The 22,382-nt window shown below is 50.0% G+C and overlaps 2 protein-coding genes across 5 annotated transcripts in view; one reads left to right on the plus strand and one right to left on the minus strand.

The window, feature by feature from the left end:
- Nucleotides 1–577: 577 nt before the first annotated feature.
- Nucleotides 578–22,100, minus strand: LOC139237880 (transmembrane protein 205-like). Of its 2 annotated transcripts, none has more exons than XM_070867136.1 (4): nucleotides 22,052–22,100; nucleotides 6,834–6,960; nucleotides 5,477–5,640; nucleotides 578–3,135 (listed from the first exon to the last, which is right to left on the minus strand). In XM_070867136.1, the coding sequence occupies exons 2-4, from the start codon at nucleotides 6,931–6,933 to the stop codon at nucleotides 2,833–2,835; spliced, it is 567 nt and encodes a 188-aa protein (XP_070723237.1). In that variant the 5' UTR covers nucleotides 6,934–6,960; nucleotides 22,052–22,100; the 3' UTR covers nucleotides 578–2,832. The 2 variants fall into 2 exon arrangements, with proteins under 2 accessions (XP_070723237.1, XP_070723236.1); XM_070867135.1 differs by lacking the exon at nucleotides 22,052–22,100 and adding an exon at nucleotides 13,125–13,242.
- LOC139237879 (coiled-coil domain-containing protein 159-like) overlaps nucleotides 13,419–22,382 on the plus strand; it is a 33,736-nt gene continuing 24,772 nt past the window's right edge. The window contains exon 1 of one of the 3 annotated variants that reach the window (XM_070867130.1): nucleotides 13,419–13,645. The gene's annotated coding sequence lies outside the window, so the exon portion shown is untranslated. Of the gene's footprint in view, nucleotides 13,646–21,466; nucleotides 22,354–22,382 lie in introns of those variants that run through there. The other 2 variants (XM_070867131.1, XM_070867129.1) reach the window with 2 other exon arrangements.

A 22,382-nucleotide genomic window follows, 5' to 3' on the forward strand; every position in this document is an offset into this window, starting at 1 on the left:
CCTTATCGCGAGGTAGTGTGCTCCAGTCAGTAACATAAGCACTGTTACCTCAGGGCAAAATAGAGCAAAGCCCACAGACTGGACTCCTGCTGGGATACGGTTCCTCAGGGGTCAGCCCCTCTGTTACTGCACCCAAATTACCATATTTCATGAGTGAGCTAATCTAGCGATTGTTGGTGAGCTTTTCAACCGGTAAGCATCACAGCTGAGCGGAACCCAGCTCTCACCAAACCCCGCCCTCACGTGATGCACCCATACATACATTTTGAATAGTAGGGACAAGCAGCAGAAACTTTGGCTGATTTCCCAGCCCTAACACAGTGGTACCGAGACCCCTGACCCCGGCTGACACTGGGTAACTCAGCACCGACCAGGAATTTTTTGGCTCAGTCACTCTCTACCTAACCCTATCGGGGAGCTAATTCCACACTTCCTCAAGCAGTATTTGAGAAGCTGAGACAATCTGTGAAAGCCTTTCCGTTGCCCACAGGCCTCGAAAGACCCATCTGTGGACAACTGGGCATCACCACAGCCGTAATGGAGCGAAAGAAAGAGGCCTCTCTCCAAATGCAATGACTTCAGGTTTTTTTTAAATGTTACATTTAATGCACAATTGTTAAGGTCACAGCAGTGGCAGTAAGAGTAAGATATTAGGACAAAACTTACATGGAATGCAGACATGTTTTTCTTCACAGAAAAAGGTAAGAACATTTTAACAAAAATGAATGACTGTTGCCGAGACTTGTCGGGTCTGAACATTGCTTGTTTCGGATACTCCAGCCTATCAGCCACACATACAACTTCTCTCTAGTCACTTCTTGGCTGGCTTCAGACTGGCAGCTCACACTTACAGCATCCATTTCCTAACTTGCAACGGCAAAAGTCATCAGCGCACGTCACCATTCAAGGCATGCTGCTTGTAGTCCCTGTTCAAGCTGTACTGGTTCAGTGGTTCAGCTTTGATATGGAAAGATAGAATTGGAGGTTCTGCCAACTTATTATGGAAGGCCACAATACTGAGCAGACACGCGTCCAAAGGCCACGGACTCACACACAAGTATTAGAATGAAATATTCTTTTTGTCTTCTCCGATTGTCTCCTCTGCTCTGCTAAAGGTGTGGGCTCCCTATGGTATCTTGCCCCAGTGGCATTCTTCTGGTGTGGCTCCAGGCAGTGAGCATCAACAGACTATTTGACATTGACAGCATCACAGCTGGTCCCACGCAGTCATCACCCAAAGTTGACACGAACTTTCCAGCCGGGCTCACAGGATCAAAAGTGGGATCACACTGGCTGATTTTCCCCTCACTCGGTATTTGAGGTTAATTGTACGGCTCGAACTGTTAGCTGGGTCACCAGCAACATCTGCACAGCTGGGATCTTCCTCATCCACACGGCTCAGAGGCAGATTCTACATCTTAAGCCAGCAGGATAGCTTTTATTTCAAAAAATATTCCTTCTCTCTACCCCTCTCCCCGAATCCCAGCTCCAGCAACATTTCGGGGACACATGGTGCCACGGGTGAGATCCCTGGGCCGTACGACGATTACCCCAGCAAAGGTTGAGGATTCGTTACTGTTTGCAGCTGGAGACAACAGAAAGTCACCAAGCAGCCATCACTTACTCACCGAGGATTCACAGGCCTGGGATGAGTAGGACTTGTGGGGAAGGGCTGTCACTCCGGCTACCTGCCTGTCTGTGCCCCTGGAGAGGGAGCTGGCAGTGCCCAGCATTACTCTCCAGGGGTACCGCAGGGCACACACTGTCTCACTAACATGGACAATAATATGAGTCAGCTTCTCCGAGTCCGATTAGACCTCATGTGGAGATAATTATATTGGTGGTGCCCTCAGGTGAGGGACACTTCTCGAGCATGTTTGTCTGGTTAGTGATATTGGGGTAACTCAGTGTCACCCTTGGTCTAATCAACATAGGCATACTCACCTGGAATATTATCTGTTGCAGAACATGTTCAGAAAAGAATCTACAGAAAGTTACACCATCCTTTATCCAACCCAACATCATGTGCTTGCAAACTAACTGCTGTTTTATGCTCATACAGTGAGGACCATCAGGGCCTGTGAATAGAAATCTGTTTATCTTACCCTGTATCAGCATCAAGCAGTTCCAGGGACGGTACAGTCCCAGTCAGATTCAGAGTACAACTCCAATAATGTGCATTAACTGCAACTTCATTGAAGTGCACCCCAGTGTGACCTTCCCATTTCCTGCACCGGCCTCCCTTGTAGCCTTTCTTAAGGCGCTTCGAGAGCTCAGAGCTGCTCTCAGGACACTGGCGCGATACCAGCCTGCTTACCTTGCCACCCAGCACTGATCTCTGTCAGACCCTGAGCAGAAGCCGAGCGAGTGGATCCAGCCACACAAAAAGAGAATTGCAGTTCCATAACAAGATACAGTTACCGTTCACAAGAGCAGGCTTCATTGCGAGAAGCATGCGTTAGAATTTCATAAAACAAAAGTACCTTTAAGTGTGATCAACAATTTAATACATTATCAATCGGGGTTTAGTGCTGTGGACTCACACATGTCAGGAGCTGGAGTGTCCCAAACTCATCTCGCAGCACCCTTACAGCAGAGGCTTGTACCTGCACCCGTTTGGTTTGGCATGGGCCCAGGACAGTGTGCTAACTCAATGCTACATCCAGTACCAAGCTTTCTGAAATTGGGGTGCTTCCTGTTGGATGGCGATTGGCAAATTTTAAAACACGATGATCACGATGGAGATAACGCGCAGAGGTTACGATTACCAGAGTATCTCAAAATCCCTACAGAAATATTTCTGTAGACGCAGGGGAAGACAACAGAGATTTTCTAGAAGGTCTTCAGATTGGTTGCGGTGTAGAACAGATTCAGCCCGTTACAGATAACACAGATCAGGTTACACACCATGCTAATGGCATGGTACTTGGCAAAGCGCAAGCTCAGCTTCTCGTATTTAGAGTCCCTCTTCTTCAGCCTCCGGTAGGCCTCTCGGTTGGTGCTAAGCCCCACGTCCTGGCCCAGCAGGTTGATCTTCTCAATCTTGTGCATCTTGAACATTATATCCGTCGTGGTTTGACCAAACCACTGGGCGTTGAGCCCGGAGAAGATCACGCAGACAAAGAACGATGAGATCTATGAGAGAACAGGAAGAGGTGGGAGCAGGATTCATTAAATTCCATCACCTCCCCCACCCTATCAGTCTCCCTGGGCCCACTCATCTCTCGCAGAGGAGAGTGTGGTCACCTGCCCCGGGATCCACGAGGGGTCGATGATAGCTGCCTCTACCTCCAGCCGTACCATGAGAGGTGCAAAGCACAAATGGGATATCTCTCCGTAGCAGCCTGCCGAGATTGGGAATGCTGCAGTGTAAGGAGACTGAACCACTTCCCACCACTAGGAGGCATCTTGCACTGGAGTTCCAACTCACCACCCTGTTCCCACCAACTTTTTTCCCCGCCTTAGTTCAAGTGTTGTCAGGAAATCCACTTTGTACTTGTGTTCACTTTATCAGTAAAGTTGGTGAACTGCAGAAAATATACCCTCCCGTCCCCTCCCCCTCCCCAGGTTCTTGTAAGTTATCTCGAAGTTACTGTACGCTAGCCACATGTAGCAAAGATGTGTTACCGTGCGCCTGGCTATCAACGATCTCTCTCCTCCTCCCCTCCCTCCCTTCTTCCTCCAGGTCTGCTCTGAGGGCCAGAGTTTCTGGGTATCTGAACTTGCCTCTTGCTGTGCCTCCTAATCACTTATGAAGAAAATATATATCTTCACCCCACAGCGGTACTTGGGTCCCGAGGCTGGCCGATCGGCAGGTCTGTCAATGGAACATACCTTTGATTCAAAAAAAAAAGCCCAAGATAACTATGATGAGGAAGGCCATTCGGCTCATATTTTATCCGCCCACAATGACCCTGCACCCCCGCGCCCCCCTCCCCAAACCCCACTGCAACATCCAATTCTTTCCTCAAGTTTTTTTGCCTAATGTAATGTATGCATCTGTGAGGATGCTCACAGGTTGGAGGAGCTGTTGAGTTGGGAGTGGCTTAGCCAGTCACATGATGTTCACAAGACTCAATAAAACCCCGGCCAGTTGGGTTCAGGGGATCCACGATGGGGCAGGTGGTTGTGAGCCTGGTGGATGAACCGGTAATGTGTAGTGTGATTGTTAAACCTTTGTTAATAAACCAACTAGTTCTTAATAGCGATGTGTTGCTATAAATTCTTAAGCAAAGAGCCCGTGAAGCAAACGCATCACACCTATCAAGCACTCCGTTCCAAGTGTTCACTCTTTCTGCAAACAATACATTCCTGCAACCAGCCCCGTCCCACTCCCACCATTGAATTTAAGATAATATTGCATGCTAACTTTTACCCTGCCCTTCACAACCTTCCTCTCTCTGCAAGTTTCCGTCTTGGGTGCCTCTTTCACAGACTGAAATGCCTGTCCTGTCTTTCCTCATCACTCACACCTCTCGCACTAAAACTAATAGTATGGAACACTCTCTCTCTGAATTGTTTTCTTTCAAAAGCCTCGCGGCGGTGGGGGGGGGTATTCCCGTATAAATGCTTAATGGTGTTTGTGTAATATTTACCTCGGCGTTTCCGTGAAAGATGCAAATGTGCTGAGAGTTTGTATGCTGGTTTGTCGCAGCTTAATGCCAAAGCCAGACTGGGAGTTAAGAGATGACATCGGTAGTCGATTCTGTTCAGCGTGTTCAGGAACAAAGGCTGAGCATCTCATGCACTCCATGGAAGAAAGAAGGTTGCTGTGTTTTGTGGCCAAAGGTATTTGCCTTTGGTAGTTCAAACAAGAAACAACAGACCAACGGTTTGGGTTTGGTGCTCATGTTCACTAAACTCAATGCTGTGTTTTATTTTCCTTTATTAGGCTCCAGTTTTCTCCTCTCTTTCCCCCCCCGCCGCGAAGCCGTTGGGCCCTTGCTGGATTACAGCTGGTGAGGAGCCAGTGTGCCTGGGATCATCTTCCCAAGTGCCCATTATTCCTGTGCAAACCACGGCGGTGAAGCTCAGCGGGCTGTTTGACTGCGGGTAGCATCACAGCTGAGCCCAATCCTGGCCGAGGGCAGATTTAATTAAGGTGTATAAAATGATGAGGGGCCGAGATAGATTGGATAGGAAGGACCTATTCCCTTTCGCGGAGAGTTGTAGATTTAAAGTAATTGGTAGAAGGATTAGAGGGGGATGTTGAAAACTTCATTCACCCAGAGGGTGGTGGGGGTCTGGAACTCACGGCCTGAAAGGGTGGTAGAGGCAGAAACCCTCACCACATTTAAAAAGTACTTGGATGTGCACTTCAAGCGCCGTAACCTACAGGGCTACGGACCCAGAGCTGGGAAGTGGGATTTGGCTGGATAGCTCTTTGTTGTCCGGCGCGGACACGATTGGCCGAATGGCCTCCTTCCGTGCTGTAAATTTCTATCTCTATATTATCAGTATGTTGTCTCCGAGTTACCTGAACGGTTTCATCATTGTTGAGTAAGTTGCGTGGGTGATAGATGGTATAAAGAGCCAGATTAACGAAGGAGCATCCCAGGACAGAGTAGAGGTAGTAAGGAAACAGTTTGCTTTGAACTAAGCCGAACGTATGCCTGCTGATGCTGTTAATCAGAACAAAACCTGAGGAGAAAGAAGTGTTTTAAAAGACCGTTAAATTCTGATCTAGCCTCATAGACAAAGGTACACAGCTTTAAACTTGTAAAAGGTCAACTTAGAACTGATAGCAAGAAATTCTTCTTCACACAGATTGATCAATATGTGGAACACACTTCCACATAGAGCGGTAGAGGTGAAAATTCGGAATCATTTTAGTAACAAGTGGATGCTGCAATGGGTGGGGGTATCTTTACGGATGGTGAATTAAGATGGGCTGAATGGCCTTGTTGATCCATAATCAGCTTGTGACCCTCCCCCTGAATCCCCTTTCTGCTCACACCAACGCCACTGAGATCAGGAGCTCTGGGGCGTGTGGAATCCCAGACATGAACCACCAGTCTATCACTCAGTGCCATCTTATCCAGTATCAGCCAATGCCATTCGCAGAATAAATGAGACTCAAAGAACAGACCAAAGGAGCTACAGCTAACGGTTTGGCACCGGAATCTGGTAACGTCACCAGCAACCCGCAAACAAAAATCTGTAGATCATTAAAATTCGTGCAAACATTCTGATTGTGCTTTTATGTCAACATTTAACATTGAACGTGTGTGCAAACATTTAGAATGGAAATCTTGTATGTAAACAATTGCTTGTAACAACGTTGTTGCAGCTTCTGGTCAGAAGGTGACTCTGTGCTTCAAGGTTGTAAAGTCTTTCTCCAGAATCCGTCGTCTGATATAAAATAAAACCTTGTATTTAGCAACTACCCGTGTAATACATGATTCAAAACAAACATGGAGAAACGCTGAGCTCTGCCAGCTCCCAGGCAATGCTCACCAGGACCCTACTTTATACATTCACCCACCTACAGGCGCTCCTGATCACCAGGCTGCTAGTGAGACACTAACTATTGCGCTCAGTATCATGTGTACCACTCACAGACCATTCAAGGGCTCCGAGGAGAGTGCAGAACTGGGCATCAGTTCCATCATTATTAAAAATTATGCTCTTTTTTTCTTTGTCGAAGGATGAGCGGGGACAAAATTTGCATTAAAATAATTTTAGAAATTAAAAAACTGGCAATTTGTGTGAAACACATTCAGGCTTTAATCAGTGAACGAAAGACTTAAATTGTTCATGGCAGGGTCAGGACACAATCTTTGAACACTGTGAACCGATAAACTCCATAACGTTGGCTCTCTCCTGAATCTTACCGGAGATGAACGAGACCCATATCTGCATGCCCCATGAGGTGGCCAGAATGAACAGATGGGCTGTTTTGACCAGGGAGGTAGGGACTCCTTCTGTTGGCATTCTGTCGTCTAGTCAGACTCTGTTTTACTGCGATGAAGAATAAAAATTAATTCAACACGGTGTATTTTCCTGACCCGAGCATTCTTCCCTCCTCAGGCACCAAATCGTGCCAGGGCACAGTTCCGAGAACCAACACTCCTTCAGTATTGCGCCTAAGTGCCTTGTCATCTCTCGCAACAAAATCTGAGTGGCATTTTTCATCTGTCAGTTTTGGCTCAGTGGGTAGCACTCTCGCCTGAGTAAGAAGACTGTGGGTTCAAGCCTCACTCCAGAGACTTACACTCCAGGCTGACACTCCCAGTGCAGTACTGAGGGAGCCCCGCACTGTCGGAGGGGCAGTACTGAGGGAGCGCCGCACTGTCGGAGGGGCAGTACTGAGGGAGCGCCGCACTGTCGGAGGGGCAGTACTGAGGGAGCGCCGCACTGTCGGAGGGGCAGTACTGAGGGAGCGCCGCACTGTCGGAGGGGCAGTACTGAGGGAGTGCCGCACTGTCGGAGGGGCAGTACTGAGGGAGCGCCGCACTTTCGGAGGGGCAGTACTGAGGGAGCGCCGCACTTTCGGAGGGGCAGTACTGAGGGAGCGCCGCACTTTCGGAGGGGCAGTACTGAGGGAGCGCCGCACTGTCGCGCGACAGTACTGATGGAGCGCCGCACTGTCGGAGGGGCAGTACTGAGGGAGCGCCACACTGTCGGAGGGGCAGTACTGAGGGAGTGCCGCACTGTCGGAGGGGCAGTACTGAGGGAGCGTTGCGCTGTCGGAGGGGCAGTACTGAGAGAGTGCTGCACTGTCGGAGGGGCAGTACTGAGGGAGCGGCGCACTGTCGGAGGGGCAGTACTGAGGGAGCGCTGCACTGTCGGAGGGGCAGTACTGAGGGAGTGCCGCACTGTCAGAGGGGCAGTACTGAGGGAGCGTTGCGCTGTCGGAGGGGCAGTACTGAGAGAGTGCTGCACTGTCGGAGGGGCAGTATTGAGAGAGCGCTGCACTGTTGGAGGGGCAGTACTGAGGGAGTGCCGCACTGTCGGAGGGGCAGTATTGAGAGAGCGCTGCACTATCGGAGGGGCAGTATTGAGAGAGCGCTGCACTATCGGAGGGGCAGTACTGAGGGAGCACAGCCCTGTTAGTGGGGCAAACATCACATAGGAAATGTCCTCCCTGAAGCCTCACAATCTAATACCCCTTCCCCCTAGAATCAAATCATCTGCTGATACTCAGTGACGACACGGCCACAGCGAGGTACACGAGTGTTGCAGGCAGTTGTAGAACTATCGCAGTCAGCAGCTTCGGGGAGGAGGGGAAAGTTCGGATTCAAAATCGTAAATAGATTTCTCCCTAAAACTTTCCCTGCAGTTTTCTCTAAAACGGACACCATAAGAACATAAGAAATAGGAGCAGGAGAAGGCCATACAGCCCCTCGAGCCTGCTCCATTTAATACGATCATGGCTGATCCGATCATGCACTCAGCTCTCAGCTTCCACAGCTCTCTGAGGCAGCAAATTCCACAGATTTACAACTCTTTTGTTGCGAACAAAAATAAACATTAAATCAAGTGCCCCCTTATTAAAGGAGGGGGACACTCCAAACAGTATTCAAGTGCCCTTTTTTGTTTTTTTTGTGGTTTTTTGGGGGCACTAAAACCACAAATTATACAAGTGCCCCTGGCTAAAAGGGGGAGGGGACACTAAAACCCGGCAATAAAACAAATTAAACTTTAAAATATTTATAAAATCAAATTAAAATTTGGTTGCTGGGGGTGATGATGCACTCCAGTCCCTCCGGCGCCCACCTCTCACGGAAGGCCGCGAGCGTACCGGTGGACACCGCGTGCTCCATCTCCAGGGACACCCTGGCTCGGATGTAACCGCGGAAGAGAGGCAGGCAGTCGGGCTGAACGAGCCCCTCGACGGCCCGCTGCCTGGACCGGCTGATGGCCCCCTTGGCCGTGCCCAGGAGCAGTCCTACGAGGAGGCCTTCCGACCTGCCCGCTCCCCTCCGCACCGGGTGCCCAAAGATCAGGAGAGTGGGACTGAAGTGCAGCCAGAATTTGAGGAGCAGCGCCGTTAAATAATGGAACAGGGGCCGCAACCTCGTACATTCCGTAAAAACATGGAACACGGACTCTTCCAGACCGCAGAAATTGCAGGCGACCTGGGAGCCCGTGAAGCGACTTAAAAACTTATTGCACAGGACTGCTCCGTGCACCACCCTCCAGGCCAAGTCCCCAATAAATAGTGGGAGGACTCCCGCGTAGAGTGCACTCCATTGGTGCGCCATGGCGTGTCCGGAGGATGGCAAGGTGGAGAGTGTGCAGGAGCAGCCCGTACAGGAAACCCCTCCGCGCAGAACTCAAAGGCACGGAGGGGATTTCCCCGAGGCGGCTCAAGTTGTGAGGCGCCGGCTCCCGAGGGAGGTTCCGGGGTTTGGCGCTGATGAGAAATTCCGTCCGGACAAGGGTCAGTTCTGACGGGACCTCCCCACGTGCTTGAGCCTCCTTGACACACCTAATGGAGTCAGGGCCCAGCGCTGTTTTTAGCGACTCGATGGCATTGGCTGCGCGGCGGACGTCGGCCCAGCATGTCTGGCGCCATCCAGCCCGCTCCTCCGCCATTGAGCAGGTCCCTGACCCTGGTCCCCTCACCAGCCACAGTCCTCTCGTCCGCCTGCCACCTAAAACCGCGGTCGTGGAGGTACGGATTCCTGAGCAGCGCCAGGACAGCCACCACTCCAGCCGGTGGAGAGCTGCGCTTGTTGGCGACTCTGTTCCAGACCCTGATGAGTTCCTGGTAAAAGACAGGCAGCCCCCGCATGACGGTCCTGACGCCCCCCAGGCTCACAAACAGGAGCTGCGTGTCGTAATTGAGGCCGTACTGCTGGCGGAAGAAATACGTCGCCAGCGCATGCTACCTCGACGTAAAGGTATCTCTGCAGGGCCTGAAGACGGAAAGTCGCGAGCTGGGTGCCGACGCACACCAACGACTGACCACCCTCCCTAAGCGGGAGAGTCAAGACCGCGGCAGAGACCCAGTGCTTCCTGTTGTTCCAGAAGAAGTCCAGCTTCTTCTGTATGTTGGCGACAAACGCAGGGGGAGGGGTCAAAGTGACCAGCCGGTACCACAGCATAGCAGCCACCAACTGGTTTATGACTAGCGCTCGACCTCTGTAGGACAGCACTCGAAGCAGTCCTGTCCAGCGCCCTAGGCGAGCGGCGACCTTGGCTTCCAGCTCTTGCCAGTTCGCCGGCCAGGCTTCCTCGTCGGGGCTAAGGTAGACTCCCAGATAGAGGAGATGGGTCGTGCTCCAGGCAAAAGGCCTGAGCTCCTCCGGCAGGGAGTCCATCCGCCACTGACCCACCAGGAGTCCGAAACATTTCTCCCAGTTGATCCTGGTGGAGGATGCAGCCGAGTAAATCTCCTGGCACTCACGCATCCTCCGCAGGTCAACGGGATCCTCTACCGTGAGGAGCACGTCATCGGCGTAAGCCGAGAGGACGACCTCCACGCCCGGCCCTTGCAGAGCCAGTCCCATCAACCTCGTCCGCAGGAGGCACAGGAAAGGCTCCACGCAGATGGCATATAACTGGCCGGACATGGGGCATCCCTGGCGCACCCCTCTCCCAAAGCGAAGGGGCGCCGTCAAGGACCCGTTAACCTTAATCAGACACTCCGCGGCCGCGTACAAAAGTCGGATCCGGGCGACGAAATGCATCCCGAACCCGAAAGTGCGCAGAGTTCCGAACAGATATTCATGATCCACCCTGTCGAACGCCTTCTCTTGGTCTCGGGATAGGAAAGCGACCGACAGATCAGCCTCCTGGGAATGATGGATGAGGTCCCGGACCAGATGGATGTTATCGTGGATTGTCCGGCCCGGGACCATGTAGGACTGGTCGGGGTGGATCATGTGGTCCAGCACGGCGCCAAGGCGAGCAGACATCACCCTGGCGAAGATTTTGTAATCTGTGCTGAGGAGGTAGACTGGGCCTTAAGGAGGCGGAGATCGCCCTTCTCAGGCAGTAGGACGATGACTGCCCTGCGCCAAGAGAGGGCCATCTCCCCGGTCGCCAGACTTTCCCCCAGGACCCGCGCGTAGTCGCCCCCCCCAGGACGTCCCAGAACGCCCTGTGGAACTCCACGGTCAGCCCGTCCAGCCCCGGGGCTTTTCCCCTCGAGAGCCGGTCGAGGGCGCCGGTCAGCTCCTCCAGGCTTAGCGGAGCTTCCAGATTTTCAGCGCCCTCCGGGTCGACCTTCAGCAGGTCCTCCCACAAAACTCTACGCGCTTCCTCGCTGGACAGATCCGGAGAGAACAGAGCCCCATAATTCCCTCCGGATCCGAGACAAGAGATCCATCGTCGGCCAGCAGCGTCAAGAGCTGCTTATGGACCCCCTGTCTTTTTTCCAGCAAGTAGAAGAAGGGGGATTCGCGGTCCAGATCCCGCAGGAACCGGATCCGTGACCTCACGAACGCGCCTCGGGACCCGACGAGCTGCAGGTCTTTCAGCGCGGCCTTCTTCACTTCGTACTCCGTCCGCAGGGCCGGGTCCTCGACGACTTGACCGAGACGGGATTCCAGGTCGAGCAGCTCCTTTTCTAGGCGCCCGACCCTGGCCGCCCGCCTCTTGGTCGACTTCCTCGCATACTCTTGACAGAAGAGACGGATGTGAGCCTTGCCCACGTCCCACCATAGCCTCAAGGAGGGGAAGCCCCCCTGCTTTCTTCTCCAGTCGGCCCAGAAACGACGGAACGACTCCTGGTACCGCTCGTCCTCCAGCAGCTGGTTGTTAATGTGCCAGTACGTGGACACCGTCCTCGCGCGGAGCCAAGTGAGCTCCGCCCATACCACAGATTTATAACCCTCTGAGAGAAGAAATTTCTCCTCATCTCAGTTTTAAATGGGCGGCCCCTTATTCTAAAATCATGCCCTCTAGTTCTAGTCTCCCCCATCAGTGGAAACATCCTCTCTGCATCCACCTTATCAAGCCCCCTCATAATCTTGTACATTTCGATAAGATCACCTCTCATTCTTCTGAATTCCAATGAGTAGAGGCCCAACCTCCTCAACCGTTCCTCATAAGTCAACCCCCTCATCTCCGGAATCAATCTAGTGAACCGTCTATGAACTGCCTCCAAAGCAAGTATATCCTTTCATAAATATGGAAACCAAAACTGCACGCAGTATTCCAGGTGTGGCCTCACCAATACCCTGTATAACTGTAGCAAGACTTCCCTGCTTTTATACTCCATCCCCTTTGCAATAACTTGCTGCACCTGCATACTATCCTTTTGTGTTTCATGCACAAGTACCCTCAGGTCCCGCTGTACTGCAGCACTTTGCAATCTTTCTCCATTTAAATAATAACTTGTTCTTGTATTTTTTTTCTGCCAAACCTCACACTCTCCAACATTATATTCCACCTGCCAAATTTTTGTCCACTCACTTAGCCTGTCTATGTCCTTTTGCAGATTTTTTGTGTCCTCCTCACACATTGCTTTTCCTCCCATCTTTGTATCATCAGTAAACTTGGCTACATTACACTCGGTCCCTTCTTCCAAGTCGTTAATATAGACTGTAAATAGTTGGGGTCCCAGCACTGATCCCTGCGGCACCCCACTAGTTACTGGTTGCCAACCCGAGAATGAACCATTTATCCTGACTCTCTGTTCTCTGTTAGTTAACCAATCCTCTATCCATGCTAATATACTACCCCCAACCCCGTGAACTTTTATCTTGTGCAATAACCTTTTATGTGGCACCTTGTCAAATGCCTTCTGAATGACTCGGATAATGCGCCTTGTGCGCCAACACGGGAAAAATTAGAATTAGGAGCAGGAGGAGGTCATATGGCCCCTCGAGCCTGCTCTGCCATTCAATAAGATCATGGCTGATCTTCGACCTCAACTCCACTTTCCCGCCCGATCCCCATATCTCTGGACTCCCTGAGAGTTCAAAAATCTATCAATCTCAGTCTTAAATATACTCAATGACTCAGCATCCACAGCCCTCTGGAACAGAGAATTCCAAAGATTCACACCCCATGTGTAAAGAAATTCTTCCTCATCTAAACCCTAAATGGCTGACCCCCTATCCTGAGACTGTGCCCCCTAGTTCTAGATTCTCCAGCCAGGGAAAACATATCTATTTTTCTTTTGGCCTACTGTCCTCTTCCAACTTTTATTTGAGTTGCTCTACATTTACCTTATGAAGAGCGTGCTCGTCCACACTGTACGAATGCCTCTCTCGACTGCACTGTGTATTTTCCCCTACACAGCACATTGCGTGTTTCAGCTGATAACATTCAAAACTGTTACGCAAATGAAGGCTAGGTCCGCCCAGCAAACATGAGTGGGAAGCACAGATAACGACTGCCAAGAGTCCTCTACTGACTCATCCAATGGCCTCCCCATCCTCAAATACCCTGGCAATGTTGCTCAACAATCTAAAAGCTAAAAGGCTCAGCAGTCCGGGGAGCGTCGAGAGAGGCGGGAGTCGAGAGAGGCAGCGGCCTATAAAAGGCTCAGCAGTCCGGGGAGTCGAGAGAGGCGGGAGTCGAGAGAGGCAGCGGCCTATAAAAGGCTCAACAGTCCGGGGAGCGTCGAGAGAGGCGGGAGTCGAGAGAGGCGTGACTTGTGCAGCTCCAGCTGAGAGAAGTCAAAAAAGTAGAAAGAAATCAAAAGGTGACGTCACAGCCAACGTGGTAAGTGATTGGCTGCTGATTGGTGAGTAGTTTTTCTTTTTCTTTATTAGTCAGTAACTTTTAACATTGTTGTCGGCAATTTAAGTGTATCTAAGGGTTAAGTCATGGCAGGACAGCTCGGTCACGTGATATGCTCCTCCTGTACTATGTGGGAACACGGGGACAACACCAGTGTCCCTGACGACTACATGTGCGGGAAGTGTGTCCACCTCCGGCTACTGACGGTCCGCGTTGCGGAGTTGGAGCTGAAGGTGGATTCACTCTGGAGCATCCACAATGCTGAGAATGACGTGAGTATCACGTGTAGCGAGTTGGTCTTACCGCAGGAGAAGGGTCCACAGCCAGCGAGGGAATGGAAGACCAGCAGGAAGAGTAGTGCAAGGAAGGTAGTGCAGGGGTCCCCTGTGGTCATCCCACTGCAAAACAGATACACTGCTTTGAGTGCTGTTGAGGGGGATGACTCATCAGGAGTGGGCAGCAGCAGCCAAGTTCATGGCACCGTGGCTGGCTCTGTTGCACAGGAGGGCAGGAAAAAGAGTGGGCGAGCGATAGTGATAGGGGATTCAATTGTAAGGCGAATAGATAGGCGTTTCTGCGGCCGCAACCGAGACTCCAGGATGGTATGTTGCCTCCCTGGTGCAAGGGTCAAGGATGTCTCGGAGCGGGTGCAGGACATTCTAAAAAGGGAGGGAGAACAGCCAGTTGTCGTGGTGCACGTTGGTACCAATGACATAGGTAAAAAAAGGGATGAGGTCCTACGAAATGAATTTAAGGAGCTAGGAGCTAAATTAAAAATTAGGACCTCAAAAGTAGTAATCTCGGGATTGCTACCAGTGCCACGTGCTAGTCAGAGTAGGAATCGCAGGATAGCTCAGATGAATACGTGGCTTGAGCAATGGTGCAGCAGGGAGGGATTCAAATTCCTGGGGCATTGGAACCGGTTCTGGGGGAGGTGGGACCAGTACAATCCGGACGGTCTGCACCTGAGCAGAATCGGAACCAATGTCCTCGGGGGAGTGTTTGCTAGTGCTGTTGGGGAGGAGTTAAACTAATATGGCAGGGGGATGGGAACCAATGCAGGGAGATAGAGGGAAACAAAAAGGAGGCAAAAACAAAAGACAGAAAGGAGATGAGGAAAAGTGGAGGGCAGAGAAACCCAAGGCAAAGAACAAAAAGGGCCATTGTACAGCAAAATTCTAAAAGGACAGAGGGTGTTAAAAAAACAAGCCTAAAGGCTTTGTGTCTTAATGCAAGGAGTATCCGCAATAAGGTGGATGAATTAACTGTGCAAATAGATGTTAACAAATATGATGTGATTGGGATTACGGAGACGTGGCTCCAGGATGAGCAGGGCTGGGAACTCAACATCCAGGGGTATTCAACATTCAGGAAGGATAGAATAAAAGGAAAAGGAGGTGGGGTAGCATTGCTGGTTAAGGAGGAGATTAAGGCAATAGTTAGGAAGGACATTAGCTTGGATGATGTGGAATCTATATGGGTAGAGCTGCAGAACACCAAAGGGCAAAAAACGTTAGTGGGAGTTGTGTACAGACCTCCAAACAGTAGTAGTGATGTTGGGGAGGGCATCAAACAGGAAATTAGGGGTGCGTGCAATAAAGGTGCAGCAGTTATAATGGGTGACTTTAATATGCACATAGATTGGGCTAACCAAACTGGAAGCAATACGGTGGAGGAGGATTTTCTGGAGTGCATAAGGGATGGTTTTTTAGACCAATATGTCGAGGAACCAACTAGGGGGGAGGCCATCTTAGACTGGGTGTTATGTAATGAGAGAGGATTAATTAGCAATCTCGTTGTGCGAGGCCCCTTGGGGAAGAGTGACCATAATATGGTGGAATTCTGCATTGGGATGGAAAATGAAACAGTTAATTCAGAGACCATGGTCCAGAACTTAAAGAAGGCTAACTTTGAAGGTATGAGGCGTGAATTGGCTGGGATGGATTGGCGAATGATACTTAAGGGGTTGACTGTGGATGGGCAATGGCAGACATTTAGAGACCGCATGGATGAACTACAACAATTGTACATTCCTGTCTGGCATAAAAATAAAAAAGGGAAGGTGGCTCAACCGTGGCTATCAAGGGAAATCAGGGATAGTATTAAAGCCAAGGAAGTGGCATACAAATTGGCCAGAAATAGAAGCGAACCTGGGGACTGGGAGAAATTTAGAACTCAGCAGAGGAGGACAAAGGGTTTGATTAGGGCAGGGAAAATGGAGTATGAGAAGAAGCTTGCAGGGAACATTAAGACAGATTGCAAAAGTTTCTATAGATATGTAAAGAGAAAAAGGTTAGTAAAGACAAACGTAGGTCCCCTGCAGTCAGAATCAGGGGAAGTCATAACGGGGAACAAAGAAATGGCGGACCAATTGAACAAGTACTTTGGTTCGGTATTCACGAAGGAGGACACGAACAACCTTCCGGTTATAAAAGGGGTCGGGGAGTCTAGTAAGGAGGAGGAACTGAGGGAAATCCTTATTAGCCGGGAAATTGTGTTGGGGAAATTGATGGGATTGAAGGCCGATAAATCCCCAGGGCCTGATGGACTGCATCCCAGAGTACTTAAGGAGGTGGCCTTGGAAATAGTGGATGCGTTGACAGTCATTTTCCAACATTCCATTGACTCTGGATCAGTTCCTATGGAGTGGAGGGTAGCCAATGTAACCCCACTTTTTAAAAAAGGAGGGAGAGAGAAAACAGGGAATTATAGACCGGTCAGCCTGACATCGGTAGTGGGTAAAATGATGGAATCAATTATTAAGGATGTCATAGCAGTGCATTTGGAAAGAGGTGACATGATAGGTCCAAGTCAGCATGGATTTGTGAAAGGGAAATCATGCTTGACAAATCTTCTGGAATTTTTTGAGGATGTTTCCAGTAGAGTGGATAAGGGAGAACCAGTTGATGTGGTATATTTGGACTTTCAGAAGGCGTTCGACAAGGTCCCACACAAGAGATTGATGTGCAAAGTTAGAGCACATGGGATTGGGGGTAGTGTACTGACATGGATTGAGAACTGGTTGTCAGACAGGAAGCAAAGAGTAGGAGTAAATGGGTACTTTTCAGAATGGCAGGCAGTGACTAGTGGGGTACCGCAAGGTTCTGTGCTGGGGCCCCAGCTGTTTACACTGTACATTAATGATTTAGATGAGGGGATTAAATGTAGTATCTCCAAATTTGCGGATGACACTAAGTTGGGTGGCAGTGTGAGCTGTGAGGAGGATGCTGTGAGGCTGCAGAGCGACTTGGATAGGTTAGGTGAGTGGGCAAATGCATGGCAGATGAAGTATAATGTGGATAAATGTGAGGTTATCCACTTTGGTGGTAAAAACAGAGAGACAGACTATTATCTGAATGGTGACAGATTAGGAAAAGGGGAGGTGCAAAGAGACCTGGGTGTCATGGTACATCAGTCATTGAAGGTTGGCATGCAGGTGCAGCAGGCGGTTAAGAAAGCAAATGGCATGTTGGCCTTCATAGCAAGGGGATTTGAGTACAGGGGCAGGGAGGTGTTGCTACAATTGTACAGGGCATTGGTGAGGCCACACCTGGAGTATTGTGTACAGTTTTGGTCTCCTAACCTGAGGAAGGACATTCTTGCTATTGAGGGAGTGCAGCGAAGGTTCACCAGACTGATTCCCGGGATGGCGGGACTGACCTATCAAGAAAGACTGGATCAACTGGGCTTGTATTCACTGGAGTTCAGAAGAATGAGAGGGGACCTCATAGAAACATTTAAAATTCTGACGGGGTTAGACAGGTTAGATGCAGGAAGAATGTTCCCAATGTTGGGGAAGTCCAGAACCAGAGGTCACAGTCTAAGGATAAGGGGTAAGCCATTTAGGACCGAGATGCGGAGGAACTTCTTCACCCAGAGAGTGGTGAACCTGTGGAATTCTCTACCACAGAAAGTTGTTGAGGCCAATTCACTAAATATATTCAAAAAGGAGTTAGATGAGGTCCTTACTACTAGGGGGATCAAGGGGTATGGCGAGAAAGCAGGAATGGGGTACTGAAGTTGAATGTTCAGCCATGAACTCATTGAATGGCGGTGCAGGCTAGAATGGCCGAATGGCCTACTCCTGCACCTATTTTCTATGTTTCTAATCGGAGTAACTACTGATAACATGTCCGACCTGCACCGTTGATATCATCTCAATTATTGACATCGCAGCTGACCCTGCACCTCACTAATGACACCACGGATTATAGCACTCTGCTATTGACAACGCTGTCCAGTGACACCCCCTCTTCCTCTGTACTGCCTCCTGTGCTGGATGCCTCGTGGTGTCTCAGTGACCAGCACCATACACGGTGCCACTTTCTCCGACATGTGCGGTCCTATTTTGACTGTAGCTCAATATTCTATTGGTTTATTGATTGTTGCTCCACATTGGTTGGGCAAGATTTGTTGAGTCTACGAAGAATGTCCTAGCTCTCTACGGGGTTAGGGGTTGGTGTCTGGGAGTGGGGCCAGTGCCTGTGGGTGGGGCCAGTGCCTGGGGGCGTGGCCAGTGTCTGGGGGCGTGGCCAGTGCTTTTTTTGATTGGTTCCTGGGTTGTGGGCGTCGCTAGGAAAGCCAGCATTTATTGCCCATCTTGAATTGCCCCTTGAGAAGGTGGTGGTGAGCTGCTGCCTTGAACCGCTGCAGTCCGTGTGGTGAAGGTGCTCCCACAGTGCTGTTCGGGAGGGAGTTCCAGGATTGTGACCCAGCGACGATGAAGGAACGGCCGATATATTTCCAAGTCAGGATGGTGTGTGATTTGGAGGGGAACTTGCAGGTGATGGTGTTCCCATGCGCCTGCTATCCTTGTCCTTCTAGCTGGTAGAGGTCGCGGGTTTGGGAGGTGCTGCCAAAGAAGCCTTGGCGAGTTGCTGCAGTGCATCGTGTAGACGGTGTACACTGCAGCCACGGTGCACCGGTGGTGGAGCGAGTGAGTGTTTAAGGTGGCGGATGGGGTACCGATCAAGCGGGCTGCTTTGTCCTGGATGGTGTCGAGCTTCTCGAGTGTTGTTGGAGCTGCACTCATCCAGGCAAGTGGGGAGCATTCCATCCTGGGACATTGGAACCGGTTCTCAGGGAGGTGGGACCAGTACAAACCAGATGGTCTGCACCTGGGCAGGACCGGAACCGATGTCCTAGGGGGAGTGTTTGCTAATGCTGTTGGGGAGGGTTTAAACTAATATGGCAGGGGGATGGGAATTTATGCAGGGAGACAGAGGAAATTAAAATGGGGGCAGAAGCAAAAGGTAGAAAGGAGATAAGGAAAAGTGAGGGCAGAGAAATCAAAGGCAAAAATCAAAAAGGACCACATTATAACATAATTCTAAAAGGACAAAGAGTGTTTAAAAAAACAAGCCTGAAGGCTCTGTGTCTCAATGCGAGGCGCATTCGTAATAAGGTGGATGAATTAACTGCGTAGATAGCTGTTAATGGATATGATGTAATTGGGATTACGGAGACATGGTTCCAGGATGACAAAGGCTGGGAACTCAACATCCAGGGGTATTCAATATTCAGGAAGGATAGACAGAAAGGAAAAGGTGGTGGGGTAGTGTTGCTGGTTAAAGAGGAAATTAACACAATAGTAAGGAAGGACATTGGCTTGGATGATGTGGAATCTGTATGGGTAGAGCTGCAGAACACTAGTGGGAGTTGTGTACAGACCACCAAACAGTTGTAGTGAGGTTGGGGATGGCATCAAACAGGAAATTAGGGATGTGTGCAATAAAGGTACAGCAGTTATCATGGGTGGCTTTAATCTACATATAGATTGGGCTAACCAAACTGGTAGCAATACGGTGGAGGAGGATTTCCTACAGTGTATAAGGGATGGTTTTCTAGACCAATATGTCGAGGAACCAACTAGAGAGCTAGCCATCCTAGACTGGGTATTGTGTAATGAGAGAAGATTCATTAGCAATCTTGTTGTACGAGGCCCCTTGGGGAAGAGTGACCATAATATGGTAGAATTCTTCATTTAAGACGGAGAGTGACACAGTTAATTTAGAGACTAGGGTCCTGAACTTAAAGAAAGGTAACTTCAATGGTATGAGACGTGAATTGGCTAGGATAGAGTGGCGAATGATACTTAAAGGGTTGACGGTGGATAGACAATGGCAGACATTTAAAGATCACATGGATGAACTTCAACAATTGTACATCCCTGTCTGGCGTAAAAATAAAACGGGGAAGGTGGTTCAACCATGGCTAACAAGGGAAATTAGGGATAGTAGTTAAATCCAAGGAAGAGGCGTATAAATTGGCCAGAAAAAGCAGGAAACCTGAGGACTGAGAGAAATTTAGAATTCAGCAGAGGAGGACAAAGGGTTTAATTAGGAGGGGGAAAATAGAATATGAGAGGAAGCTTGCAGGGAACATAAAAACTGACTGCAAAAGCTTCTATAGCTATGTGAAGAGAAAAAGATTAGTGAAGACAAATGTAGGTCCCTTGCAGTCAGAATCAGGTGAATTTATAATGGGGAACAAAGAAATGGCAGACCAACTGAACAAATACTTTGGTTCTGTCTTCACTAAGGAAGACACGTAACCTTCCGGAAATTCTAAGGGACCGAGGGTCTAGCGAGAAGGAGGAACTGAAGGAAATCTTTATTAGTCATGAAATTGCGTTAAGGAAATTGATGAGATTGAAGGCTGATAAATCCCCAGGGCCTGACAGTCTGCAACCCAGAGTTCTTAAGGAAGTGGCCCTAGAAATAGTGGCTGCATTCTATAGACTCTGGATCAGTTCCTATAGACTAGAAGGTAGCTAATGTAACACCACTTTTTAAAAAAGGAGAGAGAAGGTGGGTAATTATAGACCGGTTAGCCTGACATTGGTGGTGGGGAAAATGTTGGAAGCAATTATTAAAGATGTAATAGCAGCGCATTTTGAAAGCAGTGACAGGATTGTTCCAAGTCAGCATGGATTTATGAAAGGGAAATCATGCTTGACAAATCTTCTAGAATTTTTTGAGGATCTAACGAGTAGAGTGGACAAGGGAGCACCAGTGGATGTGGTGTATTTGGATTTTCAAAAGGCTTTTGACAAGGTCCCACACAAGAGATTAGTGTGCAAAATTAGAGCACTTGGTGGTGGGGCTAATGCATTGACGTGAATAGAGAATTGGTTGGCAGACAGGAAGCAAAGAGTAGGAATAAACGGGTCCTTTTCAGAATGGCTGGCAGTGTCGAGTGGAGTATCGCAAGGTTCAGTGCTGTGACCCCACCTATTTACAATAAACATTAATGATTTAGACGAAGGAATTGAATGTAATATCTACAAGTTTGCAGGTGACACTAAGCTGGGTGGCAGTGTGAGCTGTGAGGAGGATGCTAAGAGGCTGCAGGGTGACTTGGACAGATTAGGTGAGTGGGCAAATACATGGCAGATGCAGTATAATGTAGATAAATGTGAGGTTATCCACTTTGGTGGCAAAAACAGGAAGGCAGAATATTATCTGAATGGCGGCAGATTAGGAAAAGGGGAGATGCAACGAGACCTGGGTGTCATGGGTCATCAATCATTGAAAGTTGGCATGCAGGTACAGCAGGTGGTGAAGAATGCAAATGGCATGTTGGCCTTCATCGCGAGGGGATTTGAGTATAGGAGCAGGGAGGTCTTGCTGCAGTTGTACAGGACCTTAGTGAGGCCTCACCTGGAATATTGTGTTCAGTTTTGGTCTCCTAATCTGAGGAAGGACATTCTTGCTATTGAGGGAGTGCAGGGAAGGTTCACCAGACTGATTCCCGGGATGGCAGGACTGACATATGAGGAGAGACTGGATCGACTAGGCTTATATTCACTGGAGTTTAGAAGAATGAGAGGGGATCTCATAGAAACATATAAAATTCTGACGGGACGGGACAGGAATGCAGGAAGAATGTTCCCGATGTTGGGGAAGTCCAGAACCAGGGGTCACAGTCTAAGGATAAGGGGTAAGCCATTTAGAACCGAGATGAGGAGAAACTTCTTCACCCAGAGAGTGGTGAACCTGTGGAATTCTCTACCACAGGAAGTTGTTGATGTCAGTTCACTGGATATATTGAAGAGGGAGTTAGATATGGTCCTTGCAGCTAAAGGGATCAAGGGGTATGGAGAGAAGGCAGGGAAGGGGTACTGAGGGAATGATCAGCCATGGTTTTATTGAATGGCGGTGCAGGCTCGAAGGGCCCAATGGCCCACTCCTGCACCTATTTTCCGTGTTTCGCAAGGGTCAGGGGTCAAATCCCGGTTTTTGGCGGGCTGAATGACGTCACGCGCCCTCGCGCTGCCCAGGCGACCAACCGTCCGCGGCCGCCGGGAAACGGGGCGCCCGGTGTGAAGCCGCGGTGCCCGGTTTGCCCCCCCCAGGGCCGCCACTGCCCGCCCCGATGTCTCCCTCGCCCGGCGGCGCCTCTCACTCACCCGCTGCCGCGCTCCAGCCGCCCGCTCGCCCCCGCCCCCGCCCCTCTTTGGACTGACAAGGCCCAACGCCCAATCAGCAAATGGCATCCGCTCTGATCGACGTGGGCTGTCCGGTGGCCGGGCCAATCACAGTCGCGGCGGGCGGGGCTGGGCTGGCTGACTGACAGGTCGCGCCACCCCCGACCCCCACCGACAAGCTCAGTTACGGAAGCTCATGTGTAACAAACCAGTCAGCGGCGACGTAACTCGCTTGTGTTTCATCAAACGGTTTGAAGTCTGGTGGCCGTACAAAGCTAGTACAGGTTAGTGAGACATAACATGAAACAAAAAG

This window comes from Pristiophorus japonicus, chromosome 24 (assembly GCF_044704955.1).
Source record: "Pristiophorus japonicus isolate sPriJap1 chromosome 24, sPriJap1.hap1, whole genome shotgun sequence".
NCBI lineage: Eukaryota > Metazoa > Chordata > Chondrichthyes > Pristiophoridae > Pristiophorus > Pristiophorus japonicus.

Excerpts from the sequence above, each read along its gene's own strand:
- LOC139237880 (XM_070867136.1), bottom strand. The coding sequence starts at position 6,933 with ATGCCAACAGAAGGAGTCCCTACCTCCCTGGTCAAAACAGCCCATCTG. Across the intron at positions 5,641-6,833 it reads ATGGGTCTCGTTCATCTCCG|GTTTTGTTCTGATTAACAGC; the intron begins GTAAGATTCAGG and ends CTTTCTCCTCAG. Across the intron at positions 3,136-5,476 it reads ACAATGATGAAACCGTTCAG|ATCTCATCGTTCTTTGTCTG; the intron begins GTAACTCGGAGA and ends GTTCTCTCATAG.